The sequence below is a fragment of the Ischnura elegans genome, chromosome 5 (genome assembly GCF_921293095.1).
Source record: "Ischnura elegans chromosome 5, ioIscEleg1.1, whole genome shotgun sequence".
NCBI lineage: Eukaryota > Metazoa > Arthropoda > Insecta > Odonata > Coenagrionidae > Ischnura > Ischnura elegans.
Window position 1 is genome coordinate 24,098,640 of NC_060250.1, and position 13,117 is coordinate 24,111,756.

Consider the following 13,117-nt stretch of genomic DNA (forward strand, 5'->3'; position numbering starts at 1 on the left):
AAAAAAATCTAAGCTTGGCAACATGTGACATTTTGCAATAAGATTTTAAAGTAAAAGCCTTCGACGATAACAAACATAATACACACCACAGCTTAATAGATGATTGAAGGAAAAGTGTAAATATGGTGATGATGAAAGCTTATTTACCATTTAAAAAAACAAACGATTGATGCTAATGAAAAGTAATTGAGAATGAATTGCTGATACTATGCACAGGAAAGAACACAAAGATCCCCCAAAAGATCCCCCTGAGTTCATTTATTATTAATTAAATAAGGACTTATTAAAATCAGCAAAACCCAAATTTTAATCGAATTAGAATGGGAGCCACTAGAGACTCGGAGGCTGCACTAGGCTTAGATTGCTTGAGCAATAAAGAATAGATATCTTAAATACTGATATGGAGAACATCATATTAGAGCCACACTACATATTCAGGTCCAACAGAAGTGATAGATTAAAAGAGATATTTTCCCCAATGGATAGATATGGGAATTCGTTTTTCCTCCAACCCATAAAGGACTTCAATAAATGCTCATCATAATTTTGTTTGAGCTTTTGCCTTTTATATGTAGATGGCTTAATACCCCCTGCTACACACCTTTTCAGGAGGCTTGCAGGGTGTTATGTGGATGTAGAAGTACGAACCTGCACTTCGCAGTCGCAGCTGGTCTTGGAGGTGCTGATGGACCCAGTGGTCTTCCTCCGCGCCTTGCGGCTCTCCTTGCTGTCTTGCAGCGCCCTCTCCACATCCCTCTTGGTCAGCGTCGTCTGCACCGACGCCTCGTGGTAGATGGTCACCGGCCTCCGCCTCCTGGGGTACGCCGGAAGGCTCTTACCACCCGTCCCCCCCACGCCACCCCTGCCCCCTCCGCGACCCCCCTTCCCTCCGCCCCCATCGTCCGCGTCCGACCTGTAGCCCGCCGATGTCATCGACGAAGTCATTGCAGAGGTAGCGGCCGCGACCCTCTGCCTCCGAAGGCTCGCCGCCCTGTTCAGGCTCGGCTCGCGGCTGACGGACACGCTACGGCCGGAGGAGGACGAGGAGGCGCCGTGGTGGTGGTGTCCGGTGCTGGATGCACTCGGAGGCGTCTTGGTGTTCGCGGCCGCGGCGGCTAATACGCTCGCCAGGGTTCCCCTCTTGGCCTCGTGCTGCCGTCGGCGGGGCAACGTGGCGTACTTCTCTAGCGCGGACGCTTTGCTCTCGAGGGAGGGCGGCGGTGGCGTGTCTCGCGTGGCGGACGGTGTCCTGCGGGAGAGACGGTCGGCGGCGGCCGCCTCGGCCCTCCGCGATCGGATCGACGAGGAAGGCCAGCGACCGTCATCTTCGGTAGGCGCCCCGCGGCGGAACTCTGCAAGAAAGAACAATTGAGTATGTGGAAATTGGCCAGTGGCGCCGACTCCATGGGGCCTGAGGGGTCCCGAGCCCCCTCAAAAATTCGTTATGGGTGTGAGGAAAAAATGTGTCAGACCTGTCGATTTTCCCCGGAGTGTCCAGATATCGAGATTCGAGTTATCAGGGTTCTAATGTTGATCATATGACTCTTCTAAAATGCTTAATTAACTTAGAACTCACTACTTATAAAATTCCCCGAGACAAGATTCCCGGTTTGGGCCCCCCCAATATTTTTTGTGAGTCGGCATCCCTGAAATTGGCACTCATTGGCCTCGCAGATATTATATTCACAATTTGTGGAAATGTGTTAAAATGTATGAAAATCGATGAGATTACGTAAAATCCAACAGCCAGTGGAATTTTCCAGCCAATAGAATGATTCAATATCCCTCTATAGTTGGCATGGGCGTGGAAAAGTTCCATTTACATTAAAATTTCATTCATTGCATTTTACTTATTTTTCTGCAATAAATACAATTTGATTTACTTCTGGACCGTGAAGTCAACAAAAATAGCATTTAAAGATTTTTTCTGACAATTTCGATTGGCTCAAGCAATCTTTTCTATTTCCATTCCAACAACATCAATCATCTTACCAATCATCATCTTGAATCATCCAATATGCTGGCATATTCCGCTGGCCGTTAGATTTTCCATTATACCTTGGATATTTATGAATGTTTACGCAGATTTATACAAGATACTAAATTGAAATCCCTTTTAACTGCTGAAGTCATTAATTTTCAAGCAGATTCAGGTGATCGGAACAATAATCACTGGTCTCCGACACTGTAAAACACATGTCCTCAATTGGTCAATAGGATCTATGCTTTCATTCAGCGGCGGATCCAGTATAAGTAACGAGTAACCTCCCAGCAGAAGTGGGAGTCCGAAAAAAATGACTATTTTATCTAGTGTAAATTGGATATCCAAAGTGGGGGGGCTATAGCCATATCCGACATTACAATGTTACGATGACTAATTATAAAAACTGTTAACAATGACGTGTGGAATTAAAAATGCTGATGTATCAATGTGTCATGATTTCCATAACCATCATTATAAATATCAGCATCTGAGAGCCCATATTATTTAATAAATAAGTACGTCCATAGAATTTTGGGCACATGCTGTGGAAGGATAGGTGTGTTGAAATTGGGGCTATTAATCTCGCAGCAATTACATTCACAATAGAATCGCATCTGACAAATTTTTCTCACATAAAATTAGATTTGACTTACTTCTGATCTGTAAAGTCTTCAACAATGGGATTTAAAGATATTTTTTTCGATAAATAATTCCCCAAGAGACCGAAGAATATTTTGTAAGAGCGAGGACGTCTTATCATTCAAACTGGTAACCTGCGAGGAAATTAACATTGGCGATCGTAGGAAAGTCCAAGGGACCGGGAACTCACCTCGTTATACGGGGGATTTCATTACATGCGTGATCGTTATGAGCGAGTTTTCCCGTATTCCATATCTACTCACCCTTGGTGGAGGACGAGGTTGCGGATGATGACGAGGCGGAGGGCGGTCGGCCCGCGGCCCCCTTGCGGCTCGCCGGCAGCGACGCGTCCCTCGCCCTCCGACCCTCGGAGGCACTCGCCGAGGCTTTGGGCCCGGGAGTGGATCCCCTCTCGGCCGAGCACCCACGGCCTCCGGGCCCCCGCGAGCTCCCCCTCGAACCCCTGGCCGCCGCCTGGGCAGCCGCCGCGGCTCTCGCCGCCGCAGACGCCGAGGTGGGCGTGCTGTTGGAGCCGGGGGTCGCTGAGGTGGCCGCGTATTGGCGCCGGGATGTTGAACGCGTGCACCCGCTGCTGCTGCTGCTCGTCCTCGAAGTTGAGCGGTCGCCCTCACCGTTGGAACCACCCTGGTTGCATTAGGAAAGAGAAAACATGGTAGCATATACAGTAAAGCAGAGCCCCACCTCGTCAACCATTCGGGAGCACGGAATTGGGGGGGGGGCATATTTTGGGGTAGCCAACCCAAGGGGAGCATGAATTGGGAGCTGCTCGTCCGCGAAGATGAGCAGTCGCCCTCACCGTTGGAACCACCCTGGTTGCATTATGAAAGAGAAAACATGGTTGCATAAAACAGTTAAACAGGGGATCGGGTTGGTGTGGCTGCAAGTGTTGGATTCCCACCCGGTTGGCCCAAGTTCAAATCCCGGCAGCGGCAGAGAATTTTCAGAGACTGCCCGATCCCTGCTTGAGTGTTGAGTGGAGTACATTTCAAGCGCAACACTCCGTCCGTCGGATGGGACGTTAAGTCGTGGTCCCCTTTGCGCCCTTCGTTAAGAGCAGGCTAATTCCGACGCCAGGTTTCTCTCCACCCTTCCTTACCTACCCCTTCCCTCATGGCGCAAATGATCTCAGCTGTCGGTCGCCTCCTCCAAATACCATACCATACAGTAAGACAGCGGTGCAAGGATGCTGGAATATACTGGAGGGGGCACCACTGGTTCCGAGCGAGGAGCGAAGTGTGGCAAAAACGGGGACGCTTGAGTAGGATAAACCACGCCTACTTTGACCAAAACATTGGCACTCTCATAAATGTCCATGCGTACTTTTTGGTGAAATTTTTTATCATAACTCGTTGATACATCAAAATACACAATCGAACGCTCGCGGCAAAAATTTTTATTACTTTTTGGTAAGCTTTGCGAAGTTATGCCCTGTTAAACGACTTTTCCCAGGGAATAATTATTATTAATGGTCATGACTATTGTAAAACTAGCTAAGCTAACAAAGATTTCACAAGATAAAAACTAGCCATTTCCCTGCACTTCTATTAATATTTAATTTGATTATAGCCAATCGAAATCTAGCATTCACGGACCTGTCACAATTACCGTGCAAAACTAGGTTTACGAAGATATACCTCCCAATGAAGTGGCTATTAAGACATTGAGTTAACACATTAATAGTATTAGCAGGAATGATCAGAAAATTTAGATTACTTTCACCGGCTAGATACAAGTAATTATGGCAGCAGTTCTCTTTTAACTTAATGCATTTGCAGAACAAAACTTAGTTAACTCAAAGTATCAGCCGGACACTCAGTCCAAAAATTGTCAAACAAAGATGGTGGAGCTCTGACCATGCTAAAAACTAGGAAACAGCGCCTCAAGATATTAAAACCTCCTCGCCGCGGGGTTAGATAATTTGGCCGTCAAAAAGCCAGCCAATAAGCGATAATATTAGATTCCGGTTGGATGCAGTGGAATGAGGTACCTGAGGGATCCATTTACGAAACTAACATGGCGGCTTATTATTGCATTAAGTGACTGAGTCGACATCGATACGTTTGCAACTAGAGTTAGGATAGGAATAAGATAATTTATCATAAAAACTTGTATGCATAATTTCCTAACAAGTGAAATTAAGCGCTTTGGTTTGGAACCACAGGCAGGTGTTTGCCGAGTTTCAGTGTCGACCAATACGTTATCCAAGTTCCAAAATTCCAATGGAAATTTTACCAAGGTTCGCGGAGCAAAGTGTGAGCCAATTAGTTAGTTAAAATCGCGATGCAGAGTAAGAATCCAAATAACGTTGTAGTCTATGTTATTTTTGAACTAATCTCTATATTTAATTTTATAGTCTGAATGAAAAATGAAATACAGTTAAAATCGTAATACGCTAGTTTGAATATTGTATTGTAGTCTGGTTCTGAGTTATCCTGAAAATTTCAGTTTTATTGCTAATCGGAGAGTGGGTCAAAATTGAGTAGCAAGTTTCCGGACAAGATAACAAACAAGAAAGCGAGTTGGCGCAGCTTGGCTTCCGGGTGGTCCTCCACGTCGATTCATCTTCGTTACGACAGTTTCTCCGGTGTTGCAGCAAGCGTCTTCACTCAGCTCCAACGCCAGCGAACCTGTCATAACGAAGATAAATCGACGCAGAGGACAACCCGGAAGCTAAACTTCGTCTATTGCACCACTCCGCGGAAGCCATTATCAACTTCAAAGCGAGTTTATAAAAACGTCATAATAATTAATTTGAATGAGGATAGTAGCATGATGCGCAAGATGAGCTTACCTGCTGTTGAGAGGCCCCACCAGGAGTTCTCGGCGGTCGTGGGGCCGTGGGCCTTGATCTTGAGGCCCCAGGAGGCAGTCCCTTTTCGGCCCCCGGACTCTCGGGCCGCCTTTTCCTCTCGCCCGCCTGCCCCCGGTCCAGCCTCACGCCCCTGCCGCCCCTGTGCTGCCGGCCGCCGGTCGACCCCCCGAGGGGCAGCGAGGCGGGCCCCGAACCCAGACCTGGGAGCACGGGGGCGCAGCCCTCGGACAGCGGCAAGCAGAGAGAGTGGCTGCCCTCATCTCGCGACCCTGGCGGCGAACCCTCGGTCAATGTGACGTCTAGGGCGAGGCCAGCGGCAGCCGCTTCGTCCTACAATGAGAAACAATTAGTGGCGTAATGTAAGGAAGTGAAAGTAATCAAAGTGATACTGCTGAGGATAGCTGTTACTAGAACAGGTTTTGTACGACTTTTCACCTATCTAAGGGGTTGGGCAGTAAAAAATTCTTTTCATGAGCGTAGATAAATTTTTTAGTATAAAAACATTGTTGACTCTTATCTAACACAGAGATCTAAGCAATGAAATATCAAACTCCGCCACAGGAGTCAAGAGATTGTCCACCTGGAACATCTCGAGGAGGGCCTCGAAAATTGCGCTTCATTGAAAAATACATGGGAAATCAAAAAACGTTTTTGAAATCTTTCAGTTCATACAGTTCGGACTGAGCTGTTATTTGGATAATACAATACTGATGACGCATACAACAGTTTAATCAATTGAAACTATCCTCTAAACTCAAATGTTGTACATTTTACAAATGATTTAAAATACACACGGTCGCATGACATGTCATCAATCAAATTATAAGTAAATTCTAACTTTGAAAGCGAATTAAGTTTTTCTATAATATTATTTTACACAATTATTTACGTAAAAGGTTGGGTGGAAGGGTTAGCGGTTTAAAAAACGAAAAGTTTCTAGATAAATTTAATCGCAAAAGTAAAAATTAATCAATACAAAAGTGCACTACAGTAGAAATGTAGGCAGATATGTAGTTATCCATTCGAAATTAAGGTTTCAACAAGCTAATCCACATTATCGCAAGACTTCTCGACTGTTTGGCAACAATAAGGTATTCAGGTAGGTTAAATCCGTAAAAGAAGTGAGACAAAAACCGTGATAAGTCTACAAATATCGAGGGATAAGAAGTCTACAAGTTCTGGCCCCTCATACTGGCAGTTTTTCGTAGCGAAATTTTGCCAGCAAACTTCAGATTTGGATTCACCTCCTCGAGATACATGAAGCAAGGAAAAATTCAAAACTGCCACAGAGCTTTCCCAGCAAGGCCATTTTTGATATCTGGACTGGAATATTCCTTGCGATCGTGCGAGTAATTTCCTAGCTTCCCTCGGGAGTGGTCTGCAACAATCACTTCTCCTCTTTTATAAATTGAATTGCTTTTAAATATGATATGCTATTAAAAATTGTGAGGTTTGTTTTTGGTTCATCAGCTTTTACTTATTTTTCCGTCGTCCTTACAATAATTATGTCATGTTCACACTATCAACTTTATTATCGTTCGGTACAGAAAGGAAAGGCAATGGCAGGTTCCACAATTATTTATTGATACAAATTTCGAAGAGGAGATTTCCATCCCTTTTTTTGGCAATTTTTAAATGGCATCAATAAATAATTGCGGAACCTTTCATCCTTTCCTCTCCGCACTATCATGAAAGAGTTCCATCACGTTTCGCCAGGCAGTATTGAATTTAGCCTTCTGTTTTTACTTTTATATCCCTGAAGATGGTAAATAAATAATCGGGACGTAATCCATACTTACCCGAAATTTACAACATTTTAATTCGGTCACCGACCAAACCGACAACGAGACACAAAGGTAATCATTGTTATATTATTATTTTGCATCGTTTTTGAGCATGTCCATCCCTTGTCAACAATGACGTCATGGCAAAATTAGCAGTGCCGGAACGCACTTCCCTTCACTTTTTTTAGGGCTGAAATATTACTCTGTTTTTATTACAAATTATTATTTACTTTTTACTACAAAATGTTTTGTTTTGGTTTCGAATGTATATATTAGAAATTTTGAGGCAACAAAATTGATAAAAGTGTAATTTGACTATAATGTCGTTTGTCAAAACCAACAAGGGAACGGCGTTCCGGCGCGTTTTTGGTACCATAGCACCACAGTTTGTCAACAAATAAAGACGAAGGTAAAAATTATTATAATTTTGCGTAATTTTCTCAGCATTTCCATCCTCAGGTGATGCTTACCTCTAGGTCGTCCTCTTCCTCATCCTGATTGGACCCGTCTAGTCCCGAGTAGCTAATGAGCGACGATTCGCACGACGCTGGGATGTGGTCGCTCGCCAAACTCTCCAGACCGCTGTTGTATCCGTCGTTGGCGCCTCCCGTGCACCGCTCGTTCGCCTCCACGCCGCTGTCGCTGCCTTCGCGCGTCCCCCCTCCCCCGCCCCCCTCCTCGTCCTTCACTCCCCCCTCCTCCAGGCCGCCCACCCCTCCCCCGCCCCCCTTCCTCCCGACCTCATCCTCCTCGCCGTCCACCGAACCAAGGAACATGCCCTCCTCCTCCTCCTCGTCCTCGTGGTGCGGCAAACCGTCAGGGGGCCGCTCCACCCTCGCCTCCTCGTTGGTGTGGTGGTCATCGGACATGGCGGGGCATCACTCGGGGACCTACAACCAAAAAAACGCAAAACATCAACGAGAGAGATCTCCAATGGTGCCATACAACATCGCTCTTCTCTTGAAAAATATTACTTTGTGTAAAAGGAAAAAATTACTATTTATTAAATGATTATAATTCACCTTTTGAGTGCGCACCGATTTTTTAGGCCCTTGGGTAAAAGTGCCGAAGCATTTTTTGCTGACTTTGAAGAAGGTTAGGAAAAATAATTAGGTCTCAAAAACAACTGAAGGTATGTATTCAAAAACTTTTGAAAATCTTTATTACTTATCAGAGGTATAACCTTTTTAATGTATTATTTGACAAATTTTTGGTAATATGAGTTAATTTTTATAATGAAAAGAAAATATTTAATGTTAAAATAAAATGAATATTGACTATTGAACGATTAGTGAACTATCAGAATCAACGAGTGACATTTCAGGAGGAGCGCGATAGCGCTCTCCGGCACTAGTAAGAGTTAATATTAAATGTGTCATACTTATTCTTTCTTTTTTATCTCAACTCTTTAATGCGAATTAGCGTCTCGGAGTATAGGTCTAAGAATGAATGATATACAAAATTATAAGCAAAATTTTCGATATATATTTTTATATCTTCTTCAGGGCATCTTTTGCAAAGATTTGTTTAGTGAAAAAGTCCTTAAGAATATGTAAAAAATATATCGGAACGTTGGCAAATAATTTTGCTTATCATTCTTGGACCTATACTCCGAGATCTTAATCAACATTCAATGTATTATATAACATTAAATATTACACTTACAGTGTACGCATTCGTATTGTTACGAAAAAGGCCATTCACCTCAATTCTGCGAGGGAGCATAACGTAATAGGTACACAATATAATAAAATATATAAACATATTTACTTCAAAAACTAAACTAACATGAATTTTTTTCAAACAAAATTCCCACGAAAGAAATTTTTTATATATTTCTCCGAATTTTATTATTTACAATTTTTCTTAAAAAATGACCTATATCATAAAATTCCTTACATCTCTCCGCCCAATTGTCATAATTTATGTCTCATTATAAAGCTAAGACTTTTGTATAGTACAAGTAAAAGAAATGAGAAAAACTTAAAATGATAATAATTCGTACGAAGCCAATATGGCATCGGAGAATATTAGTTTGAAGCGTGTCCATACAAAACCTTTAACCAAAATCTGGTTTATCGTTTGGATGGAGGTAGAATGACCCATATATGGTTCACGGGAACATCAATTGAACAAAAGAACACCCAGTTAACGTGACCTCCCACCCCTTCGCCTCCGACCTTTCCTGGATCACAAGGTCATCACCGTCGTCGAAACCATTGTTTTATCATAGACCGTGGGTTTAAATAGATATTTTTGAATAAGGGTACTTGAACATCAAGCACATATTCTCTCACTAATTCAGACTTCCTTAACTATTTTCCCGACAGCTGGAAATACAAAGTTTACGGAATATTCATCATCATAAGTGATGCACAACTTTCATTAGTACCGGACTCCGAAAGCCTAAATTTAAAATACGTTCACATTTGTTTCGAAAAAAAAATGGAAACCGTCTAAACTAGTATCCTGAGGTAAATGTAACATAGACAACATGACAAGATTACCCATCGTATTTTTCCAGGTGAAATAAAATAAAATTCTACCATCATGAGTTTTACATTAATTTTGCTCCTCGTTAGATTTTTCGGTAAAAGTGAAAAGGAAAAATTAGGTCAAAACTGACATGCAGGTCCTACCTAATCAGAAAACCAATATAAAATTTGGACTGCCGCCAGAACAACAGCATTGAAATCAATGTAGGTGGGGGGAAGATATTCATACATAAAACGAAGATTAATAATTTTATGAAACCCAGGTCATCATGGGGGTTACCACGTAAACGCCGATTCCGAACTCTCGACTTCGACTTCGGCAAGCGGAGCCGAAGTTACGTCACATTCGAAGTGGTTCCCGATTGTTGCGACCACGTAAGCATTTCATTCCGAATTTCGGCACGACCTTCGAATCGAACTTCGGCATGCGAATTCGAAGGGGTTTGAGGCTTCGAATACTCAGTGCCGAACACGGATTCTCGGTTCAAGGTTTGACGAGCTTTCGTATATCGTAATTTTTGTGTCCTCTGAGGTTAACCACGCTGCTTATATGATGCTACTATTTAATTTAATCAATTTTAAACATGGCACGATTACATAATCCATTTACAGGCTTCGAATTGTAGATATTTGAATCAATTTCCGGTTGTGTGTTTTGGCCAAGATGATGATGTGTATCGTATTATGTTGATTATAGTTACGTTGAGGTATGAGTAAGAAATTGAATACATCTAATATCCTGAAGCTTCCTTTGAAGTCATGAAGTAGTCAAGTTTTCAAATTAAAATGCCCAAGTTATGTTATCGTTCGAATTTACTTCATGCAAGTTGGTATGCAACTAATCCATTCGCGTTGTTTGGGCCGACATCTTCACGATTAATTAAATATGGAGTTTTTAAGCTGCATCGGTAAGTAATCATCGTCATTACTAACGTTTCCATAATGCCATAGCCAATCAATTATCTCAATAAAAGTCCAATATGGATAATCAATGCACATTGATGAAGTTAGGTTGGAATATTACTGTCACGAAAACATGATGTCACAAAACATTTTCGATGAATTCGTTAATTTATTTCCGAAATATCGCAATTTTGGCTGTAGCAGAAGTTTTGCTTCCCTAACTTTCATATTTGAGGCTAATATAACATAATAAGAGCTACAATTCGAACGGTGAAAAGGATTTGTGGACATTGCCATTTAGAATAATTATGATATTTTAATCTACATGTTATTTCTTTTAACATAAAAATCTTATCTTTGATTGATCTGTGATGCATGATGAAACTCTGAACTAAAGCTATGGATGAGATATGGGGACTCAACTTTTTGAGAAGAAGGCAAAGGGAGAGAGAGAGAGAGCTAAAAAATGTTGCACACAATCGCGCTAGGTTGCGTGGAATCAGGGATTCCTCAGACCCTTTTGCTGTGGACGAGCTCGTCTTCAAGGGGCTCTACCGCCTGAAAAAGATATGGTGCATGAACTTGTGGCAGGTTTGAGACCACACATGGCAGTAGCACGGAGGAGCACGGCCATACCCATTGAGTCAAAAGTTAGTTAAAATAAATCAAGGCTAAGAAAATGATCTCTGCATGTGACTTATACGCTACTTACTTATTCCAATTACTTACGTAGGTCCTCTATGCACTTCACTTTTATGGTCAGGGAAGCTACCAAAAAAGCACCGGAACCGATAGTAATCTCTGACTCTGCCAAAGCAGCATGTCCAATTCCATTGAGGAATTAACAGAAACTCTCAACTCAAACGAAATCCTTGCTAAATAGATCCACTTACCATTGAGGAGAGAGGAAATGAGCAGGATCATTCGCAAGCATGGATACATTATATTTTAATTCTTGATTTATTTATCCATAACATTACAAAGTCATCAATACATTTAATAAATTAATAAATTAAAATATACATTTACTTTTAATAAAAAAATCATTTGGTTTACATGAAATACTACCATTAAAAAATATCAAAGTTAATGCCTTCTCAGGTACTCGATGAATCTATAAAAGAGAGAAATCAAGAATTAATAATAACATATACCTACTTTCTTATCACCTAGGAATTACCTTGTCACACAAATACCTGGCACAATAGGCTATGTTGATGGAACTTATTTAGTCATCAAAGCACCAAAAGAGCAGGAAAACATATTTTTAAATAGAAAATCATTTCATCCCATCAATGTTATGATAGTTAGTGGAAATCTACTGACATGGTATTTTTCAAATAAATCCAATTCAAAAAATAGTTCACCATTAGGACTGAATTATTTCTAAGAGCGACTAATGAAATTTTTTTCAATTATCTCTATATAATTTTTGTATGTTCTTAGATTGAAATTTGGAAATTTGCCTTTTTGCAGACTTAATTCAATGTTATGCCAATGTAGGCAGTAGCCAGTGGAAAATGTTAGCATGAAATAATAAAGCATTTTTTTTAACTTGGAGACATCTCTAATCTCTCGAAATGTTGAAAGATGTATGGATACCTTTCCCTTTCTCCAATTTAACTTACTCATTCGCAACAGCCTGGAAGGTCTCCGCCATTTGGGCCACAGCAGTTCTTCTCACATCAGCCGCCTTGACCATGCGTTCATCGAGCAATGTGGAGTTATCGTCTGAAATAAATTTATTCACAACACATTAGACTTCTCAAAAAATTTAAATTAATGTATTTTTGTGAAACAAATATTAATATAGAAAATTACGGCTCAGATATGAATACTCTGACATAGCAACACTGCAATGGAATACTGAAAATTTATTGGCTATCCAAATTAAGGTGAGAATTTCTCTAAGATTCTCAAAGGAATGAACTGGCTTAATCTAATTGAACTAGATACTCACTAAGTCATGTGCATCAAAATGTTTGTTATGACAGAGGAAATTACACATGAATGATCTTAATTGAGGCTTCGTTACAAATAATGTTTAGTATTAATTTCATTCCATTCAAAGATAAAAGTGTTTAACAACCATAAACATATTGCTATTTGGGAAAAAGTTTCTAAGGATGTCATCCGTATTAAAGGTATTTTAGTGCTGGCTGGATTGGAGACAAAGGTAACCCAAATACACTCTAGAGATATCTATACTTTTTAACAAAATAAATTAAAAGAGTGAAGAATAGAATATTATTATGAGAAAACATATCACTATTAGAACATCCCTTACTTATGCATTTCGTATTCATTGAGCCAGCTACTTTCAGTCACTATGTTTCGAGAGATCACTTCATTTCTAACACAGTAATTGACATTCATTTATCCCCATATAGCCAGAAAACTCACCACTTTTTACTCTCTTCCTTTTTCCCCTTTCCCTGAGAGCCTTCATCGCTCTGCTGGTTTGGGTGTGGAACTGGGG

At 41.3% G+C, this 13,117-nt stretch overlaps 1 protein-coding gene across 1 annotated transcript in view; it reads right to left on the minus strand.

Moving 5' to 3' along the window:
* Positions 1–8,109, minus strand: part of LOC124159632 (pneumococcal serine-rich repeat protein) — a 30,219-nt gene extending 22,110 nt beyond the window's left edge. Inside the window, exons 1-4 of the mRNA XM_046535552.1 lie at positions 7,711–8,109; positions 5,436–5,786; positions 2,887–3,268; positions 649–1,352 (exon numbers count right to left, since the gene is read on the minus strand). Of these exons, the coding sequence (XP_046391508.1) occupies positions 649–1,352; positions 2,887–3,268; positions 5,436–5,786; positions 7,711–8,109 (1,836 nt within the window). The remainder of the gene's footprint in view (positions 1–648; positions 1,353–2,886; positions 3,269–5,435; positions 5,787–7,710) is intronic.
* Positions 8,110–13,117: the final 5,008 nt, after the last annotated feature.